We start from the raw sequence: 23,990 nt of genomic DNA, 5'->3' as shown, positions 1-23,990 counted from the left end.
TATTGTCCCGTCTATTGCTGACACGTGAGACTTTGTGCAAGACAGGGGCTTGAAACCAGATTTCCTGTTTATTGGGAGTAGTCTGCTTACCAATAGATTATTTGTACACACTTCACAAACTGACCCAAACATCCATATATCGCACTGTATGCATCACTGTATCACAGTCTTATAGATTCATTAGTGAATGCTCACAGCTTAACCCTTTATTCCTGCACCAGCAAGAAAAAGACTGTGGGGCATCAAGACTTATGAATTTATCATGTAGTGCCTGCCTCTGCATGTAATATTTACATTGATGATGCTCGAGAGCCATTTGAAATTAGATCGAAATAGACTTCCTGAATACATCACCAATAAGTAGGACATCTATACCTAATACAGCTAAAAATAATGATTATAACAGAATATTTTTACATGAATATGACTGCTTGATTAGGTTTGTGAAATACTTTTTTTGAAGGAGTAGGATGAGAGAGAGAGAGAGAGAGAGAGACCGACCATATATTATTTTTACATCGATATAAATTGGAGAGATGCTATTTGACAGATTTAACTTTCTTTCATATACTCAGCCTCCATCACACTGATTCTTAAAATGCTAGCTTTCTCATAAGGGTATAAAACAAATGAGAAATAGCTTTCCCCTATTAAAAACAATATCAAATACTATAGTCAATCTCAGTTCATTCACTATTGTGAATGAAGGTTATTCACTCATGAGGCATGTAAAAGTTAACATCTGTACATGCAATGTTTTATTCTAGAGTGGTGAGGTAATATAATATCTGGCCCACAGAAACTTTGGTACTTTGTAGCAGTATTTATCATGTAACATAAGAAATGTATTATTTTGAAAAGTCTTCTTCACACATGCTGTAGCTTAGGTCTACAAAAATTAGTTCCCAAAACAGAACATTTTTACACATTTTTTCGTCTTTTTGTTTACATGTGGTATACTCATTAAAGGAACCTCACATATCCCATTTCAGGCAGCCACATTTTTAAATGTCATATGCCAGTTTACAATGTAAACTACAACCTTTGATAATGTAATTTGCTCATAATGAAACGATATTAAAATAAGCTAATTTAATTTTGGTTGTGTCTTAAAGATAACACTACCATCATACCCTAGTAGACACTTATTCCTCTAATATTAAGAAAATTTTAATATCAATCTCATTGGCTTCATGGCACTCATATTGCGCCGTTGAGTACCCTAAATCCACAAACATATACATACACTTCTTCAGCATCATATGTCCATTTGAGGGTTCTTTCATTGTCATATAAACCTAACACTTTTATATCAAACAGTGGAAAATCCAGGATGAATACTGTTAGTATTTTGAAAATGATGTAAAAACTTTAAAGAACACCACTCACTGAAAAGCAGAAGTGTTGGGTAACAAGAAATATTGAATTTAATTGATGAAAGGAGAAAATATAAAGATGCAGTAAATGAAGCAGGCAAAAAGGAATACAAATGTCTCAAAAATGAGATCGACAGGAAGTGCAAAATGGCTAAGCAGGGATGGCTAGAGGACAAATGTAAGGATCTAGAGGCCTATCTCACTAGGGGTAAGATAGATACTGCCTACAGGAAAATTAAAGAGACCTTTGGAGATAAGAGAACGACTTGTATGAATATCAAGAGCTCAGATGGAAACCCAGTTCTAAGCAAAGAAGGGAAAGCAGAAAGGTGGAAGGAGTATATAGAGGGTCTATACAAGGGCGATGTACTTGAGGACAATATTATGGAAATGGAAGAGGATGTAGATGAAGATGAAATGGGAGATATGATACTGCGTGAAGAGTTTGACAGAGCACTGAAAGACCTGAGTCAAAACAAGGCCCCCGGAGTAGACAACATTCCATTGGAACTACTGACGGCCTTGGGAGAGCCAGTCCTGACAAAACTCTACCATCTGGTGAGCAAGATGTATGAAACAGGCGAAATACCCTCAGACTTCAAGAAGAATATAATAATTCCAATCCCAAAGAAAGCAGGTGCTGACAGATGTGAAAATTACCGAACTATCAGTTTAATAAGTCACAGCTGCAAAATACTAACACGAATTCTTTACAGACGAATGGAAAAACTAGTAGAAGCCAACCTCGGGGAAGATCAGTTTGGATTCCATAGAAACACTGGAACACGTGAGGCAATACTGACCTTACGACTTATCTTAGAAGAAAGATTAAGGAAAGGCAAACCTACGTTTCTAGCATTTGTAGACTTAGAGAAAGCTTTTGACAATGTTGACTGGAATACTCTATTTCAAATTCTAAAGGTGGCAGGGGTAAAATACAGGGAGCGAAAGGCTATTTACAATTTGTACAGAAACCAGATGGCAGTTATAAGAGTCGAGGGACATGAAAGGGAAGCAGTGGTTGGGAAGGGAGTAAGACAGGGTTGTAGCCTCTCCCCAATGTTGTTCAATCTGTATATTGAGCAAGCAGTAAAGGAAACAAAAGAAAAATTCGGAGTAGGTATTAAAATTCATGGAGAAGAAATAAAAACTTTGAGGTTTGCCGATGACATTGTAATTCTGTCAGAGACAGCAAAGGATTTGGAAGAGCAGTTGAATGGAATGGACAGTGTCTTGAAAGGAGGATATAAGATGAACATCAACAAAAGCAAAACAAGGATAATGGAATGTAGTCGAATTAAGTTGGGTGATGCTGAGGGAATTAGATTAGGAAATGAGGCACTTAAAGTAGTAAACGAGTTTTGCTATTTGGGGAGCAAAATAACTGATGATGGTCGAAGTAGAGAGGATATAAAATGTAGACTGGCAATGGCAAGGAAAGCGTTTCTGAAGAAGAGAAATTTGTTAACATCCAGTATTGATTTAAGTGTCAGGAAGTCATTTCTGAAAGTATTCGTATTGAGTGTAGCCATGTATGGAAGTGAAACATGGACAATAAATAGTTTGGACAAGAAGAGAATAGAAGCTTTCGAAATGTGGTGCTACAGAAGAATGCTGAAGATTAGATGGGTAGATCACATAACTAATGAGGAAGTATTGAATAGGATTGGGGAGAAGAGAAATTTGTGGCACAACTTGACCAGAAGAAGGGATTGGTTGGTAGGACATGTTCTGAGGCATCAAGGTATCACCAATTTAGTATTGGAGGGCAGCGTGGAGGGTAAAAATCGTAGAGGGAGACCAAGAGATGAATACACTAAGCAGATTCAGAAGGATGTAGGTTGCAGTAGGTACTGGGAGATGAAAAAGCTTGCACAGGATAGAGTAGCATGGAGAGCTGCATCAAACCAGTCTCAGGACTGAAGACCAGAACAACAACAACATGATTGTGAGATTGGAGGATGTGTTGCAAGGAAGGATAACTTCCATCTACGCAAATGGGACTTGTCCTCTCCTTCCTCCATCCTGTCATACCCTCCCAATTCAGGTCAACATGTTGCCTCCAGCGTGTGCTTCTTCCCAGTGGCCACTATAGTCGTGCCAATTCTACATCCCTAGCCTGCAAGCTGGCTGTCTCTCCCCAAGCTGCTAGTCACCCACCCCCAGTCCCCCTCCCTGCCTCCCATCTTTCTCTCCCTCTATCCGCCTATCCCACCCGACACTACCCTCACTACAGCTAGTCCACCTGCCAAAAAATAACATTGGTACTTTTAATCTATTCAGTACCACGTAGGGGCGTAGGCATATGTGTGTGTGTGTGTTCAACACCACAGACACCAATACTTATGGAATGAGGATTAAATTGGGGCAGTTATCATGGATTTTCCTTTGTAAAGTAACATTTGGAAACAGTTTTGAGCATTTCACCTTTTACTTTGCTACTCTCAATTTCAATTCCTGTCTCATTCACCAGGGACTGGGCAATTAACTTTGTTGCCACTAACAGCCTTTGCATACAATCAGAATTTCTTTGGGTTTTGTGGAAGATCATTTGATAATATCCTGCTATGGTAGTCATTGAAGACTTCGTGACCGCCAAACCCGTTCCATTCAGCATCTCTCTATTTACTGTTCTACACTTTGTTCTAAACCTATTATGCAGCAGTCTCTTATTCTTTCGAAGTTTTTCTACAGTGACTGTATACTGTGGATTCTACTGGGTACATATCTGTCCAGTGCATGATCAACTACTCTTTCAAAATTTTAGCCATAGTTCCTCTACATGCTCCTACCCTGTGTAAAAGTTTCAAGTTCCTCATTGAGATATGACACTACTGATTTCACCTAGTTTACTGAACATATATATCCTTCTGCTTGTTTTAGTTGTCCTTTTTGCTGTGGTAATCACTGCTGCCACAACCACATCATGGTCACTGATATCTGTTTCGATGTTGACGCCCTCAAAGAAGTCAAGTCTCTTTGTTGACATTAGATCCAATATATTTCCATCATGATTGGATTTTGAACTATAAGTTCTAGACAGTTCTCAGTGAAGGCATTTAGTAATGTTTCAAAGGAAATCTTATCATGCCGACACACACACACACACACACACACACACACACACACACACACACACACACACACACACATGCCGACCAGCATAGTGTAGTTTTCCCAATTGAATGCTGGATGGTTAAAGTCTCCTCCAGTGATTACAGTATGATTCAGAAACTTACTTGCAAGCTAACTGAAGTTTTCTCTAAAGTTTTAAATGACATCAGGAGATAAGTCTGTTGGACAATTGTACGATTCAATTGCCATTTTGTGCCCACCCCTGATACTGAGTCTTGTCCAAACAATCTCACATGTGGCTTCAGTTTCTGTCTTTATGGATATGAGTTTCTTGTCTACTGCAACAAATACACCACCTCCATTTCCCATTAGTCTATTCTTTTTATATACGTCTAAATTTTCCCAAAACATCTCACTGCTATCATTTTAAATAGCTTTCTCTACCTAGCATTATGTGAGCTTCACTGCTTTTCATGAACCCTTCGAACTCTTGCACTTTTTGATGAATACTTCGGCAGTTAAGCACTAGGATTTCAATACTTTCACCAGTAGAAGGCATTCCTTTTGATTTTAGATAGGTACTTTTGGGTTTCCTACAGATATCATTTATCTGGATTGGAAGTGATCGAAAACACCTGGGTAGCAGCCTCTGACATGTATTGCACACCTGACCCACTTAAGGAATGCAAACCTATGGCAGAAGTTCAGGAAGTTGTAGCTATCATGTCACAGAACCTTTGAAATCTCAGGTTCAGTCCTTCCACTCGACTCAGAACCAAAGGGCAGTGATCGGTTCTGGGAACAATACTGTAGATTGTGAGCTTCATTGAAACTATGTGCACAAAGCTGGTCTCCTCAACTTTCTCTGTTAATCGCTGGAATAATCCAAGTATGACCCCAGAGCCCAGATGACAGGTGTCATTTGATCCAATATGCACCACAATCTGCAGTTGGTTGCACCCTGTTCCCCCAATGGCTGCTGGACTAGTCTCATCAACATGTCAAATAAAATAAAGCCCCCGGGCATACACACTAAGTGTACATGATGTCCTGTTGTGTCCCTTGCTGCCATTTCCCTAAGGGGTACTATCATTCGCTGTACATTTCAATTGCCAATGATTTTGCATTTGACTCTTCTTGACACTGGACAAAACAGGTTTCCCCAAATCAGATGAAGTGAGACCCACTGGCTCAATTTCAGTTTCAATGAAAGACAGCACCACAAACTTGTTGTTTGGGGGATGAGTATAACAACTTGAGTCCTCCATGGCCCCCATCCACCCTGTACAGGATGCCTAGCTTTACCACTGAAATGCCACTCATAGGCAATTGGATGAGGATGAATAATGACAGATTCCTTACTTTCTTCAGAGGAGACAGGATCCACAGGAGAGGGTAGTACTTGAAGTAAATTTGGTACCAGTACCACAGATATGAGTCTTGGGAGCTTTTCCAACACATTGATTTGCAGCAGCTGCCAATCTTTTGGCAGTAATTGGGGCAATTTCCAGCCACTTACAAATGTCAGCCAACTCATTCTGTGTTCAAGAACAGCATTAACAGTGGGCTGTATTTTGGCTGGTGCAGTGTATTACAGCACAGCAAACAAATAACTTTAAACTGAGTGTGCTAATTGTCTTTTAATGAGTTGAGTTAAAAAATGCTAAAACTTGTCTGGAAATCAGGGAAATATCAGGGAATTTTACTTGGGGAAGCTTGTGGCAACCCTGATGGCACTAATGAATGTTCGATATTTCATGGCATGTCACAGTACAAACAGGTATTGATACAACTGATGAAAGATTATGCAGATAAATGTGAACAGTCGAATATGTGAATCTAGAATTTGAAATCGACACACAAATCTTGCAGACAGGGTCTCGCACAAAAGAAAACTACGAAGTGGGCCGTTGCCTGTGAATGAATATGCAAATTGCAATGATTTTTTTCTTAGCTGTTTCTACACTGGTGTACCAAAGAAGAGCACTGCAGCCTGAGTTTATCTCAGTCAAAATTGCAAAAATGTGCAGCACCAACAAAGCATGTCTTCTGCCTGTTGCACTAACAGTTGCCATAATCATATGAAGATTGGTACTCAGCTATTTAAATATTTTTCAAACATGCAGTGGGTTATGCAACTGCATAATGCATTTAGCACGTTTTTCAGGACAATGGCTAGCCATTTTGTTTGTCTGTTGTCTTGGAAAACCTGTCCTTTTTTATGTCAGGGATTTGGAAAGGATAGTGATACCAAACTTCCTAAAAAATTTTTATTATTATTATTATTATTTTAATTTTAATTTTAACAAAGATTTCCTATTAGCTTTACATCCATCTATAGTTCAACTGATATCAGTTCACAAGTACTAGTTGAAAAATTAAACAATACAGTAACATCAAAATACAATGAAGTTAAACCTAATGACTTCAGAAGGAGTTTATTCAACATTCACTTTGAAGAAACTCAGATAAATCAATATATTCTTTTGTATCGTAGAAAGAGAAGAAAAACTTCTTATCATGTTAGCCAGTAACACTCAGCAGTGTAGTAAAGTCCAAGTTCACATGTAGTAAATCCTTGTTTACATGAAATTCACTTCATCCTCTTCCGTTATATCAAAATTTCTCCACCTGTCATTGTATCCAAAGTCAACTATGCAGCCTTCTTTCATAGAAACTTAAGCAGCAAAGATAATTTTGTAGACCTGCTAATTCTTGTTTGCATCCCAGTTTTCATCATTCTTCAGCTTTGGTGCCTTCACTTGATCCCTTTTCTTCAACACCTGCAGTGCAGCTGTTCTTCCTGACATTTTTTCCTGTGTTACACTGGCTGCTAGGTTCACTTATGTCAGTATTATAAAAGGGATCACCTAGAACTAAAGTCACCTTCTTGTTCTTGCTACATCTGACTGTATATTTTTAAATTTTTTTTTTTTTTTTAATTTGAAATGTCATTGTCCTAGCTGTTTGAGGATACCATCAGAGTAGGATTTCCAGTTTCTGAATGCATATCTTTGTCCCTAGTGGTTTGCCATAGCATGCCTTTCTATCAACTTTGCGTACTCTTCTGGGCTGTCAGTCACATTCCTGTGCCTGATGCACATAGTGCACTTTGCAACACTGTTCATTCTCCCCTCTCAGAAGACTTGCAGCACATTTTGAAATGCAGATTATAACAAAATCTGTTGGTCATAAAAATAAAGAAGGATGTGGGATGAAAACCCTGAAATTTAACTTTCTGTCATATAGCAGGTTGCTATCCAGGCTTGACTCATAACTCACCCTCACAGTGGACATTCTACAAAATAGTGAAAGCAATGAAGCATACGAGTCTGGGATTTGTCTCTGTGTCGAGGTGCCATGATTGGCCTCATTTGAACTCTTCTGTCGGGAGGGTGAACTTGGAGTTGGGGTGGCTGCTTTGGTTTGATTCCTGTAGATGCTATCGATAGGTGGGACTACACAAGGCATGGCCTTCACCTCAATAGGAAAGGGAAGGGAAAACTGTCTGGGTTGATTGCAGAAAACTTAAGGGGGGACACTGTCACAAGTGGTAAAATACCAGTGGTCACAGGTGTCAGAGGGATGCCTTTTTTAGGATACGGAGAGGGGAAAGAAAACGTGTTTTAAGAGAGATTGGAAGACACAGTATGAGAAAACAGATGAACAGGAGTCAGATTTTAGCATACAGCCTCCGTTTAAACAATGTTTAACAGAAAGTAATCAGAAACTGCCAGTTCATCTTCTTCAAAGCAGTTATAATCCCATTAGTATGCAGTATCAGTTATCTTTATTACACCAGAACATTCCAGGACTCAGAAATAAAGTTGATGAACTACTCATTTGTATCGATGAAATGAATTTATCTAACCAAATTGACATAATCTGCCTCTCTGAACATCAAGTGACCACTGGTATGGATATGCTAGACATTTCAGGATTTAAGCTAGCTTCCTGCTTCTGCAGAGTAGATATGGATGGAGGAGGAGTTGCCACTTTTATTAAAAACTGCCATAAATTCAAGAACATTGACATTAATAAATTGTGTTTAGAGCAGCATCTACAGGGTGTTTCAAAAATGACCGGTATATTTGAAACGGCAATAAAAACTATCCGAGCAGCGATAGAAATACACCGTTTGTTGCAATATGCTTGGGACAACAGTACATTTTCAGGCGGACAAACTTTCGAAATTACAGTAGTTACAATTTTCAACAACAGATGGCGCTGCAAGTGATGTGAAAGATATAGAAGACAACGCAGTCTGTGGGTGCACCATTCTGTACGTCGTCTTTCTGCTGTAAGCGTGTGCTGTTCACAACGTGCAAGTGTGCTGTAGACAACATGGTTTATTCCTTAGAACAGAGGATTTTTCTGGTGTTGGAATTCCACCGCATAGAACACAGTGTTGTTGCAACAAGATGAAGTTTTCAACGGAGGTTTAATGTAACCAAAGGACCGAAAAGCGATACAATAAAGGATCTGTTTGAAAAATTTCAACGGACTGGAAACGTGACGGATGAACGTGCTGGAAAGGTAGGGCGACCGCGTACGGCAACCACAGAGGGCAACGCGCAGCTAGTGCAGCAGGTGATCCAACAGCGGCCTCGGGTTTCCGTTCGCCGTGTTGCAGCTGCGGTCCAAATGACGCCAACGTCCACGTATCGTCTCATGCGCCAGAGTTTACACCTCTATCCATACAAAATTCAAACGCGGCAACCCCTCAGCGCCGCTACCATTGCTGCATGAGAGACATTCGCTAACAATATAGTGCACAGGATTGATGACGGCGATATGCATGTGGGCAGCATTTGGTTTACTGACGAAGCTTATTTTTACCTGGACGGCTTCGTCAATAAACAGAACTGGCGCATATGGGGAACCGAAAAGCCCCATGTTGCAGTCCCATTGTCCCTGCATCCTCAAAAAGTACTGGTCTGGGCCGCCATTTCTTCCAAAGGAATCATTGGCCCATTTTTCAGATCCGAAATGATTACTGCATCACGCTATCTGGACATTCTTCGTGAATTTGTGGCGGTACAAACTGCCTTAGACGACACTGCGAACACCTGTGGTTTATGCAAGATGGTGCCCAGCCACATCGCACGGCCGACGTCTTTAATTTCCTGAATGAATATTTCGATGATCGTGTGATTGCTTTGGGCTATCCGAAACATACAGGAGGCGGCGTGGATTGGCCTCCCTATTCGCCAGACATGAACCCCTGTGACTTCTTTCTGTGGGGACACTTGAAAGACCAGGTGTACTGCCAGAATCCAGAAACAATTGAAAGCTGAAGCAGTACATCTCATCTGCCTGTGAAGCCATTCCGCCAGACACGTTGTCAAAGGTTTCGGGTAATTTCATTCAGAGACTATGCCATATTATTGCTACGCATGGTGGATATGTGGAAAATATCGTACTATAGAGTTTCCCAGACCGCAGCGCCATCTGTTGTTGAAAACTGTAACTACTGTAATTTCGAAAGTTTGTCTGCCTGAAAATGTACTGTTGTCCCAAGCATATTGCAACAAACGGTGTATTTCTATCGCTGCTCGTTTAGTTTTTATTGCCGTTTCAAATATACCGGTCATTTTTGAAACACCCTGTAGAAGCATGTGCAACAGAAGTAGAGTTACATAACAGATCCTATATAATAGTAACTATTTACCGAGCACCTGCAGGAAATTATAATCTAATCATAAATCATCTAGAAGCTCTTTTGGGTTATTTAACAGGAAGAAACAAAGAAATTTTGATTGCTGGTGACTTTAATACAGATTTTCTAATGCAATCTTCCAGTAAACATTTACTGCAGTTAGTAATGTTGTCTTTCAATCTAACTCACACTGTAAACTTTCCAACTAGGGTCACTAAATCCTCAAGGACAGCCATTGATAAAATTTTTATAGACAAATGAAAGGAACAAAATCATATCATAAAACCTGTAATAAATGGACTATCAGATCATGACATGGAGCTCCTTGTTTTAGATGTAAATTCTAAGCAGATTATCAAGACTGCTAAATCTGAGTACAGGAGAGTAGTCAATCAACCAATAATTGAGTGTTTTAGAAAACTGCTCAAAGATATGAACTGGAAAGATGTTTATAGTGCCCATGACATGAATGAAAAATATAACACATTCATGAGCAATGTTAGTACCATATTTGAAAACTGTTTTCCTCTAAAAGTTACTCAAATTAAACAGAAGTCTAAAATAAAACCATGTATTACACAAGGTATAAAGATTTCCTGTAAGACAAAAAGGAAAATTTTTCTGTCGACCAAAAATAGCTCCAGTGCTGATGATTCAGCTAAATATAAGGAGTACTGTAAAATATTAAAAAAAGCAATTCAGACATCTAAACAAATGCACTACGAGAAGAAGATAGCAATGCCAGGGAACAAAATAAAAACAATATGGGATATAGTGAAAGACGAGACTGGTAGAACCAGAAAGGAACAGGAGCAAATAGCATTAAGGGTAGATGACACATTAGTAACCGATGGGCATTGTGTGGCAAATCTATTTGACAAATACTTCGTATCCCTTACTGATAGAATGGGATTGTCAGGATCAGTAAATAATGCCTTGAATATCTGAAACTAGCCTTTACAAATAGCTTCAGGTACTGAATATGTCACTCACTTCACCACAAGAAATAATTTCCATAATAAAATCTTTAAAAACAAAGCATTCTAGTGGTTACGATGAAATATCAACAAAGATAATTAAGGCATGTTCTTGTGAGTTTAGTACAATTCTAAGTTACTTGTGTAACCAGTAAATTATAACTGTGACATTCCTGACTGGCTAAAATATGCAGATGTTAAGCCTCTATTCAAGAAAGGGGATAAAGAGATACCATCAAACTACAGACCGATTTCACTTTTGCCACCATTCTCAAAAATTTTAGAAAAAGTAATGTACAGGCAGCTTCTCAACCATCTGACCACAAATAACATATTATCAAGAACACAGTTTGTATATCTGAATGGTTCTCATATCGAGAAGGCTATTTACACCTACAGTGAAAATGCACTTCATTCATTAAATATCAAGTTACAAGCAGCAGGTATTTTCTGTGATTTGTCAAAGGCATTTGATTGTGTGAACTGCAACATCCTTTTAAATAAATTACAATTCTATTGTGTCACGGGCAGTGTTGCAAAATGGTTCAAGTCATTCCTCGCTAACAGGAAACAAAGGGTGTCAGTGCAAGGGACTAGTGAATTAAGTCATCAGTCATCATCAGGATGGGAAGAAATTACATGTGCTGTCCTACAAGGCTCCATCTTAGAGCCATTGCTTTTCTTGTGTACATTAATGATCTCTCATCAGTTACACTGCCAGAAGCAGAGTTCGTTTTGTTTGCAGATGACACTAGTATTGCAATAAATAGTATGTCGAGTGTAGTTCTAGAAAGATCTGCTAATGATATTTTCATGGATATTAATTAAATGGTTTAAAGCCAACTCACTGACATTAAACTTCGAAAAGACTCACTATGTTCAATTCAGAACCTGTAAGAGGTTTCCACCCAGCATATGCATAAAGTATGAAGAAGAGCAGATAGAAGAGGTTGACAGTCTTAGATTCCTGGGATTACAACTTGATAATAAATTCAGTTGGGAGGAGCACACCACAGAACTGCAGAAACACCTTAACAAATCTGTATTTGCAATTCGAGTGTTAGCAGACATAGGCGACATAAAAATGAAAAAGCTTGCATACTTTGCCTACTTTCATTCCATAATGTCATAAGGTATAATATTTTGGGGGTAACTCTTCAAGTCAAACAAAAGTTTTCAGAGTCCAAAAGCGTGTAATACGTATTATTTGTGGAGTAAATTCACAGACGTCCTGTAGAAGCCTCTTCAAAGAACTAGGTATACTAACTACTGCCTCTCAGTATATTTCCTCCTTAATGAAATTTGTCCTCAATAATATATCTCTTTTTCCAACAAACAGTTCAGTTCATACATGCAATACCAGGAAAAAAAATGATCTGCACAAGGACTTAAAAGCACTTACTTTAGATCAAAAAGGGGTCCACTACTCAGGAACACTCATCTTCAATAATTTGCCAGCTAACATAAAAAATTTAGTTACAAATAAAGATCAGTTTAAAAGGAGGCTGAAAGACTTATTAGTGGCCAACTCCTACTCCATTGACAAATTTTCTAATAGAAACAAATGATGTATTGTATATATATTCATACTATTAGTATTGTTATTTTAGCTTAAAAAAAATAATAAAAAAAAATTGACATGTTCCACATCCACGAGGAGCTCCTCAACACGGATCTATGGAACGAAAAACTAATCTAATCTAATCATCACCCTGGAAACAATCCCCAATGCTGTGACAAAAGTATTTCTCTGAAATACCCTCTCCTCCAGGACTGCTAGTCCCATAAGGTTTATGGAGGAGCTTGAGTGAAGTTTGGAAAGAAATCCAGAACCTTACCAACTCTTCTATTAAAGTCCCAGTCTGGCACACAGTTTTAATCTTGCAGGAAGTTTCAGATCAGCTGATACTACACTGCAGAGTGAAATATTCATTCCAGACCCATAATGTTCTTTTTAATCTAATGAGTTCTTTCTGTCACACAAAATTTTTGGTGACTAGAACAATGACTGCAATAGGCATATAACTTTTGCAGATTTCAAATTTTGTGCTGATTTATATCATGTACTTTCTATCTTTTTCATTCATGTTTGTATATTTATACTACATCTTTTTTCATTGGTCTCCTCTGCCCTTGAAAGATATTGATCTTTCTTTTTATATGTTATTGATTTGCCTATTCTGTATTCTGAATCTGTCTCCTTATAAAAGAACTGATTTATAAAATGAGGATGTTAATAATTCAGTGTAGTCTTTCTCTCTCTCTCTTTCTTTCTTTCTCTCTCTCACTGACACTGACTCTGACTCTTCCTTTTTAAAGATAATGGCTTTTGTTCTTAACCAGCATTTTACTTTAAGTTTTGAATTACATATGTAACGTGTGTATCTCTTTAATATTAATCCAGTCTGGATTTATTTCTACTTGGTATTTTATTTTAATTGTTAATGTTGTTGCAATGAGTGTAAAAGTGTTACTTGAAGTGAATAATGAATTTTTATGCCAGGGCATTAACAATGCCTGAAGATGAACGCACACTACGAATGAACTACCTTCGTCGGAGAGAAAAGCTTCATGATGTAAACTATTGGATGAAATCATTTTTCAAGGCCATGGGCTCACTGAGGGAAGATGGTGATGACGGTTTACCCACAACAATGCAGCCAGTGACTATGGATGACTTTGATGAATATTTGTCCAAGTAACAACACAGAGTATTCATTGTGAAGTAATTAAGAGCTAGTTTAAAATGTTGGGATCCATTTTTGATCATGGTCTCTCTCAGGTACCTGGGCAACCACCACAAGCTGGCTCTGCTGCTGGATTATGACGGAACCCTGGCTCCTATTGCACCTCACCCAGACTTGGCAATTCTGCCTCCAGAGACCAAGAGTGTCTTGGAACGATTATCAAACATGCCTGATGTTTATGTTGCTATTATATCTGGAAGAAATGTTGTAAATGTGAAACAAATGGTAAGTATCTTCATGTTTTCATGGCACAATAACTGTTGAACTAAATTTCGGCTGTGCAGCCGTATGAACTCTGTTTCTTCTTCTTCTAATAATTTGGCTTTATACTTTTTTTCCATCTTCAGAGTGAAGCAACAGATCAAAATTACAGGACTCAATCCATTGTTTCCATAGACACACAAAAACTAGAGACCTTGATCGATGGCAAAGAGTATGCATTAACTGAATGTGTGCATACATGCTCAATCCATACTAGGATGTCAATATATGATTATTAGGTGCACTGTAGTGACATCTTTTTCAAGTTTGTTAAAGATAGTGCTGTATTCCATGATTTGTCCATGTTGGAACCACTCTCTCTAAGAATTAAATTCTTCATCGAACTAATTTCAACTTTTTCTTTCACCACTGAATCCCATAAGATGAAGTCATTACTAGAATTTTGACTTTTTCATACTGTTTATAATGACTGGTGTTGACGCAGTGTTCTGTTACAGCCGATCTCTTGGGCTCTCTTGGGCTGTAAGATCCAGGTGTACCTACAGTGTTCCATGCATCTTTCTTGTACTATAGGAGTCATTTTCCTTATTTACAAAAGGCCACACTCGCAGGGAATCATGTAAACTCCAGCTTTGCTGTGTATCAAGTTATCTTTGCCAGAAACCAAAAATGCTTCTTGTTGTGTCTAGACAAGACAGCCTAGACACAATGAGAGGAATCCGAAAGGCACGCGCTTAAACTCACGCAGGCTGGCGTGAGGTCTGAAACAGGATACGTAATGAATGCTATAAAGAAAAGTACGTAGCTTCTGGAATACTTAACTTTAATCCACATTTGTAGAACATCGCTCTTGATGATACATTTATAGAATCTCAATATCAATTGAATACAGCGCCTTGCTAGGTCGTAGCAAATGTAGCTGAAGGCTATGCTAACTATTGTCTCGGCAAATGAGAGCGTATTTGTCAGTGAACCGTTCCTTGCAAAGTCGGCTGTACAACTGGGGCGAGTGCCAGTACGTCTCTCTAGACCTGCCGTGTGGTGGCGCTCGGTCTGCGATCACTGACAGTGGCGACACGCGGGTCCGGCATATACTAATGGACCGTGGCCGATTTAAAGGCTACCACCTAGCAAGTGTGGTGTCTGGCGGTGACACCACACTTCTGTCTTCCGTGGATGGTAAACCACTTTGTGCTTGAAGAGGAGCCAACCTATTTTTGACGAAAGCTTTCCCATCTGTGGCAGGAAAGCCATGGATTTAAATTTCTCTCTGTCTTGTAATGTGGCTCGATTTTGAGAATACATCACAAGTATTTTAAAACCATTTAAATTCAATTTGCAGTATAAATCAAAGAAGAGTTCTGCCTTTCATTTTTGGATATTTTGATTTGTTGTGAAAATTATGGCACGTTGGGTCACACAGATTATTGGAAACTGCTTCATACAGACTTATATGTACATGCAAATAGCTGCCACCACCATTCCCAGATGATGAGTGTCCTCACAATTTTTGTTTGCTAAGCACACAGCATTGCGGATGAGAACAGTCTGTATGATGAGATTCTACACTAAGAGAATTTTTGAAGCAAATGGGTGTTCTCCACAACAGGTTTGTTAAGTGCTACAACTAGCAAAGATGGACATAAGGAGTCAGGAAGAAGACCAAGAGAGATTTAAATTAGTGGGTTCCCTGACTTATGTGGGAAAACTGTCATCAAAAATAGGTTAGATATTCTCCAGGCATGAAGTTAAAGTGATTTTTTGCCCTCTCACGAAGATAGCAGCATTTTGGGGTTCCATCAAAGACAACTTGACATTTTACAAGGCTGAGACTTAACAAGATGTGCTGCGAGTGTGTGGAGTATCGTGCATCAGGTAGACAACTCCGTGAAAGCTGCATGGAATTCTCCATGAAATATGCATGGAATACCCTAGGTACACGCAGGTCTTACAGCCCAAAAATTTATCTGTGGCAGAAAATATTGCATCGACACTAATCACACTGTGCAGCATGAAAATATCAAAATTCTATCATAACTTCATCTTTTTGCAACTAGGTGACAAAAGAACCAGTTGAAATTTATTTTGTGAAGAGTGTCATTATCAGAGATTGCAGTTTCAGTGTGCACAAATCATGGAATTATGTGCTTTCTTTAACTAACTCACAAAGACATCATTACAATACAGTTAATATTATATATATTGATGCCCAGCATTAATCAACCATGTAGCCAAAGACTCAGTTTATGCATACTCATTGCCGCTGATCAATTTCTCTGATACTCGTGTTTCTGTGGTGTAAAACAATGGAACAAGTACTGTAGCTTCAGTCTGTTGTCTCACTCTGAAGATGATGAAAAGGTATCACACTGAAAAATCAGAAGAGGAAGAAACTGAGTTTATTTGGCTGAAATCCCAGCATTTAATTTATCAAATGGTAAGTAAGTTATATGCCAATGGCCTTGCCGCAGTAGTAACACCGGTTCCCATCAGACCACCGAAGTTAAGTGCTTTCAGGCTGTGCTAGCACTTGGACGGGTGACCATCCGGTCTGCCGAGTGCTGTCGGCGAGTGGGTGCACTCGGCCCTTGTGAGGCAAATTGAGGAGCTACTCGATTGAGAAGTAGCAGCTCTGGTCTCGGAAAGTGACATACAGCCGGGAGAGTGGTGTGCTGACCACATGCCCCTCCATATCCGCATCCAGTGATGCCTGTGGGCTAAGGATGACACGGCGGCCGGTTGGTACCTTTGGGCCTTCATGGCCTGTTCCGGAGGAGTTAAGTAAGTCATATAGAAGCTAATAATATCACACTTCCAGAAATTGGTGCAAGGGAAGTCTACAAGTGGATGAGATTATGGTGCAGGCACTTTCAAGATTTTTTAATGTGTGACGAAATTTTGATGTGCTGCTCCCAGCACTTCTTGTAATGCCTTGAGCAATTATTCTTTGTTATCTTGGCTTGGTTAATGTTTTGCACACTAGTATATCGATTTAACTCATTCACTGTTTATCTTATCTTAGATTTTGCAAATTAACTCTCGTATACCAGATTTTGGCTCTGTTTCTCAATGTAGATGTTGTTTGCATAAATTTCTCCACCATTTCAATCACTATTTTACCTGACAACTCTGCAGGTCGTGCTACATGTACCTCTGGCTTTTGTAATGGTATCATTGAAAATGTGGTGCCAGTAAAAGTAATGTAATAGTTGTGTACTGTACAAGTGGTCATGTAACAGTGAGATCAGTAAAAAATGACTCTTATCCCTTTCAAAGGAGTTTGTTGTAAAATACAGGGAAAATCTTGTCCCCCAGGTTCCAATTCATCCCTCCCACACACTATAATTACTTGAGTTATTGTCAGATTATTTCCCAAATCCATTTGACAGGAAAGACATTCAGCATGGTTGGACAATGCTACATATGCTAACTCACAAGAGAAAAAGGGGGGAAATATTAAGAAATAAATAAGATATTGTTTTAAAGACTGTGATGTTCCTCTATGCGTGATATATTCTTTCAGGAATTTTCACATCCTAAAAATCTGTATGAGGCATGTAGCAAATGAGATTGACAAAATGGATAAAAATTATATTTTAGGCTCCTTAAAGCCTGAGGTAAACCACAATGGATTATCTGTTACAATATTTCTTTTTGGGACATACCGAAAATGTAGTCATTGGTATCACAAGATACATTACAGATATGCAAATGCAGAAATAATAAACTGTTCTTGAACATTTCATTGCTGGAATTCAATATATGAAGGGCCCAAGAGCTCTCTATTAACACAGAAAACTTCCTACGTTATATCTTTATAAAAGACACATAGAAACTAGGTAACACAGCACATGGAGCAGAATAAAAAGAACTTAGCTTTAAAACATGGAATATTATGTTACTGTGGACTATGTAACAAAGAAGACAAGGAAATGTAGAAAAGGATAAAAAACAAAAAATATCACTTTGCTAAACAACACATATTAAGAAAGTCAAACAATGGAAACTCCTGGTTGAAACATATGCAGTGTAGGATAAGACAGATTGCTACTTACCATAAAGAAGTCACATCAAGTTGCAGATGGGCACAATTACAACACACTTGCATATAGCTTTGGACCACAACACCCCAGAACCACCTCTGCTTCCTCCACAAGATACTACTACTACTACTACTACTACTACTACTAGTAGTAGTAGTAGTAGTAGTAGTATCAGCACCTGGAGGAGCATTCCAGACACCACCTCCATCAACACCTCCATAAGTTATCCAACCTGCTAACATCTTACTGCCACCTCGGGGCACCCCTATCCAACCCCTGTCATACCCATAGTGTTCCTCCTCACCCACCCTCATAGCAGTGAAACCTTGCCTAGTTGACCTTTTCAGCTTGACACAACCCTCAAAACTCACTAACTCCCTACCAACTCTCAACCAAATCTGGAGCCAAAACATTCCCTTAATGCTGTTGTTAACCTTTCCACCAAAATCCTCAGCTTGACAGGTGTTCCAGCCCTATCCAAAGGCCACATCATTAGGCCTACACCCAAATATAAGAATGCTGGACTGCTGCTCTCCTCCTCCCGATCCCTCCAATGAAAGTGCTTCTTTGCTGCCAACCCCTCCAACCAAACTGCCCTAATTCCAACACTGAACCCTGCCTCTTCCAATTACATCACCATCCAACTGTGATACTCACTCCCTCCCTCCCTCCCACCTATCCACCCACTGGTCACCCTCCAGGAATTCCTTACCTCCCACTTAGTTTCACCATACTTCCCCCTGGTCCCTTCCTCAGAACATAAATCTTTCAGTTGAAGAAAGAAAAGCCATTATGAACCTCAGTGACTACCTGGCAGAAGGCCTCCACCAATTATCTGACTCTTCCATCTATAAAACCTGCCAGAGTGATACCATCCCAGAAACCCATCACAAACTCCAATCCCTGCTTAAAGTCTTAGACCTTTCTGAGAACATCTCTCCTGGATTCGTTTGGGACCGATGACCAAGCAGTTTGGTCCCTTCCCCCTGCCCCCCCCCCCCCACCTCCCTAAACCAACCAGAATCAATTTCCCTTGCCCCCCCCCCCCCCACACCTCCCTAAACCAACCAGAATCAATTTCCCTCCTCACCTCTATGACACCCTGCATACTGACCTTCTACATGGTCCCCGAAATCCAGAAACCCAAAAATCCTGGATGCCCCATTGTGGCTGATTATTGTGCCACCACTGAAAGAATTTCAGCCCTTATTGACCGACACCTCCAACCAGTTGGCCATAATCTAGCCTCCCTCGTCGAAGACACCGACCATTCCTTCACCGACACTCCACCACACACACCTCTTTACATCCTGGATCCCTACTCGCCGCTGTTGACGTCACCGTCCTATAGACCAACATCCCTCATGCACATGGTTTTATCGCTATTGAACACTACCTTTCCCAGCATCCTTCAGACTGCAAACACACTACCTCATTCATCTCTTACATCTTACTAACATACATCGTACTAACTTTATCCTAACCCAGAACCACTTGTCATTTGAAGGGAAGGTATATAAATAGATCTGTGGCACACCTATATACACCTGCATGGCACCCTCCTATGCCAACCATTTCATTATTCATCTAGAGGAGACCTTCCTAGCCTCCCAAAACCCTAAACCCCTAGGCTGGTTCAGGTTCATTGATGATATCCTAATGATCTGGACTCAGGACAGACAGGCACCCTATCTTCTTTACTTCACAGCCTTAACACCTTGTCTCCCATCCACTTCATGTGGTCCTCTTCAACCTAGAGTGACACCTTACTAGATGTTGACATCCCCCCCTCTGATGGCTCCATCTGCACCTCTGTCCACATTAAGCCGACCAGCCACCAACAGTACCTGCATTTTGACAGGTGTCATCCCTTTCACTCCAAAAAATCCCTCCCATACAACTTGGCCAACTGGGGCAGCATATCTGCTGTGACGAAAACTCCCTTGCGCAGTATCCTAAGGGTGTCACCAAGGCCTTCCAGACAGGCACTATCCCCCAAAGGTAATCTGCAAACAGATCCCCTCACACCCCCAATCCTCACACCAACCTCAAGAACCAGCCACAAAGGAGTGTCACCTTCTACACCCAAATACAACCCCAGACAGGAACAACTGAACCATATCCTTTGCCAGGACTTTGATTACCTTCATGATGTCCTGAAATGAAGGGCACCTACCCGAGATACTTCCACCCTCCTAAAGTGATGTTCCACTGCCCACCCATCCTCCACAATATCCTAGTCCATCCCTATGCCACTCCCAATCGCAGCTCCTGCCATGAGGATCTTATCTCTGTGGAAGACTTAGATGCAGAACCTGTCCTGCCCACCCACTCAGCACTTACTATTCCAGTCTTGTCACAGGTTTATATTACCTCATCGGGGGCAGGGCCAGCTGTGAAAGTAGCCATGTCATTTAACAGCTCTGCCGTTATCATTGCACAGTTTTTTATATTAGTATGACTACCAACCAGCTGTACACCAGGATGAACGGCCACCGTCAAACTGTGGTCAAGAGCAAAATTAACCACCCTGTGGCACAACATGCAGCTGAACATAATTCACTTTATTTCAATGGCTGCTTTGCTAACTGAGCCATCTGAATCCTTCCCCCCACCACCAGGTTTTCTGAACTGCGCAGATGGGTGTTATCCTTGTGGTGTCACCGCCTGACACCACACTTGCTAGGTGGTAGCCTTTAAATTGGCCGCGGTCCGTTAGTATACGTCGGACCCACGTTTCGCCACGATAAGTGATTGCAGACCGAGCACCGCCACACGGCAGTTCTAGTCTAGAGACACTTCCTAGCACTCGTCCCAGTTGTACAGCCGACTTTGCTAGCGATGGTTCACTGACTACATACGCTCTCATTTGCAGATACGACAGTTTAGCATAGCCTTCAGCTATGTCATTTGTTACGACATAGCAAGGCACCATATTCAGTTACCATAAGTACTATGTGAACAGATAATATTGTGACTCATGTACCGCCAAGAGCGACGTTCATCGTTAATGGATTAAAGTTAAGCATCAAACTAATTACATCCGCTTTCTGAATTCTAATGCCTTGGCATGTTCCAGACCTCATGTCAGTATAGTCCTTCCCTCTTCATGCCAGCCTCTGTGAGCTAAAATGCGTGCATTTCGGCCTCCTCTAGTAACACGGTGTTGGCTCTTCTGCCAACACAACAATCCTTATAACACATTCTCCACTTCCGTAATTATCCTGGCCTCAACCTACAGTCCCCACACCCTCCACCCAAAAGTTTCCACCCCCTCTGTTCTGTCATCTCCTCCCCATTCTCATCACCCACCCTGCTTATTTGCAGCCCTCTGCCAAAGCATCTGCCAATCTTTTCCCATTCCATTCCTTTTTGCTACTTTTTTTTCCTCCAACTCCCAGTCCCACAACCTCCTGACACTACGCCTGTTGGCAATCTAGTACCTGCACCCTCCACCAGACACCATCCATTTCTCTCCTCATTTGCACACTACCACCCTTTCCCCTCCTCCAGCCCCTCCAGATTGCTGCTTGCATCCCAGGTGGTAGTTGCATTCCAGCCCCAGACCTCTGGGGGTCTTCAGCATCCATGACGTCTGGTGGGGATTCAAATTCCGCAGCGCGTTACCAGATTTACAGTAGCAATCTGTCTTTTCCTACATTGTTCATATTAAGAAAGTGTCAGGTACACTAGCATCCAGTATGTGGTGTTCTTTCATATGGAAAAAAGTTTTGTAAATAATTGGAGCTTGCAGTGGCAAGGCAGAAAGGTCCATTGAGACCCCACATCAGAAGGCTAGCATGAGTGAAACTGACATTTTTTTTATATGTGTATCTTATCTGCTACAATCACAAGACAGTGCTTTTGCATCTCTTTTTGATTTTAGTTTCATTTGGAATTGGTCTTATCTGTATATACAAGGGTGTGCTGACAAGTAATGCCTCAATTCTTTTTGCCTGAAAATTCTTAAAGCTTTTTAAATAAAGCAAACATTATTAACATTCTCCATCTTTATTCTTCATGTTCACATATTTGCAGCCCCCTGCCACTAGAGAAATCTGAATTGTAGTGTGTCACCCAGTGGTATGTAATGTAACTACGGATGTGTGTGAGAAACAGCGTGCTGTATTAGAGTTTTGAAATCAAAGTGTTTGTCCACAAATGCAGCGCACTCTCTTTCAGCACCATACTACCAGACTGCACCTGCAACGTTCTGACACCTCAAGTTCACTATCGTCGATCGTCCTCCGTACGGTCCCGACTTGACCCCATCCGATCGTCTGTTTCCAAAAGCTGAAGAACATATTTGAGGACCTCATTTTGATTGGCATGAAGTTGTGTAAGTGGAGTTTAGGTTATGGCTCCGTAAACAAAATCAAACATCACAGTGACAGTACACAACAAACTGGTCTCTCATTGGGAGAAAAGTGTTTGTTGCAAACTCAACGATGTTGAGAAATAAATGTGTAGACATGTAGAATAAAGATGTGGAATGTTAATAACGTTTGTTTTATTTAAAATGCTGTAACAGTTTTTGTGTAAAAAGTTCAGAGGCATTAATTTTCCAGCATGCCATCGTACGTTGTTACACTGTCTGACAAAAGTAGTGAAGCATACAGCATGGGAGGAGGAAGTGAAACGAAACTTCACAGGATGGGAGGGTTTCAGTGACTGCAAAATAGTCAAATTTACAAGGAGCCTGGCAGTATGAGCCCACTTACTGGTGTGACATTGCATCCTCTTCCGTACGGATGCATGCACTGATTCTGAAGGGAAGGGTGGCACAAAGCTCTCATGCCACATCCTGAGACAAGCTGGCCCACAGTAACTGCCGATGGCTGGCCCTCGATACATTGGATACTGGCACTAGTACGGAGATGACGCCCCGACTGGTCCCACAGGTGTTTTATCGGGTGCAGATAAAAGGTATGACGTAGACAGTTTGTAGAGAAATGTTCTGTGTGTGGACGAGCACTGTCCTGTTGAAAAAAAAAGCACCATGATATTGTCACATAAGGGATAACATATGAGGATGTGGATATCTGTGAAATACTGCTGTGCGCACGATCACTGCCAACGGTGACCTGAAGTTACCCACACTGTCATGCTGAGAGTAACACTGCTGTACCTCTTCAAAACATTCTCAGGATGAGACCTCTTCCAGGTTGCCCCCGTACTCACCGATGATGGTTCGCAGAGCAATGGAGAACAGCTGCTCGGTGCTGAACACGATGTGACATAATTTGTTAGTAGTCCGTGCTTTCTGTTCACAGCACTACTCCAAATGTTGTCGTATGTGCTGTGTTAACTGCCGCCTTTGCGTGGGATGGTAGTTTCTTACTCCGATTGTTACTGACTGGTGGTGCAGGTTGACACTGACTGCTGTGTGCAGTGATCTTCCTTTCTTGTGGTCAGACATGTTCGACTGTGCCTGCCCTCATGTTCCTGTGCAGTCCAGCATCAGGCCACTGTCACATCCTAATGTTCCACAATCTGGATATTGCTTGACTTGACCAGCTGGCCAAATGGAGGCCTATCGTGATGTCCCTTTCAAACTCTAGCAGGTGTCAATAAAGCCATCTTACTTGATATCTCCTTGTCCTCTGCATTGATCACTTGACATCTGATGCTGTTCAAACCCCTCGTATATCCTACCAGGCCTGGCAACAACACTAAACATTAATTGCACTAATGCACTCTGATGGTTGTTCTCCCTGTAACAGAGAATTGAAACTCTATAATCATTTACATATCTGCCAAAGATGGGTATGTGTGTGAAGTGACTTTGACCTCTGATCACATCTTCTGTGTGCATCACCTTTCTTTGGCAGGAAATGTGTTCTCAGTAACTAGATGTTGGAAACGGTATCAGAATTCCACATTGGTAAAAA

At 40.6% G+C, this 23,990-nt stretch overlaps 1 protein-coding gene across 3 annotated transcripts in view; it reads left to right on the top strand.

Moving 5' to 3' along the window:
* The window catches only part of LOC126195450 (uncharacterized), a 118,214-nt gene that overhangs the window by 60,563 nt on the left and 33,661 nt on the right, over positions 1 to 23,990 (top strand). For all 3 annotated transcript variants that reach the window (XM_049934079.1, XM_049934078.1, XM_049934077.1), the window contains 2 exons: positions 13,591 to 13,785; positions 13,870 to 14,059. In XM_049934079.1, coding sequence (XP_049790036.1) covers positions 13,591 to 13,785; positions 13,870 to 14,059 — 385 coding nt within the window. The remainder of the gene's footprint in view (positions 1 to 13,590; positions 13,786 to 13,869; positions 14,060 to 23,990) is intronic.

The sequence above is a fragment of the Schistocerca nitens genome, chromosome 7 (genome assembly GCF_023898315.1).
Source record: "Schistocerca nitens isolate TAMUIC-IGC-003100 chromosome 7, iqSchNite1.1, whole genome shotgun sequence".
Lineage (NCBI taxonomy): Eukaryota > Metazoa > Arthropoda > Insecta > Orthoptera > Acrididae > Schistocerca > Schistocerca nitens.
Note: the sequence above shows the minus strand (reverse complement) of the source record. Positions and strands in the feature narration are given on the sequence as shown.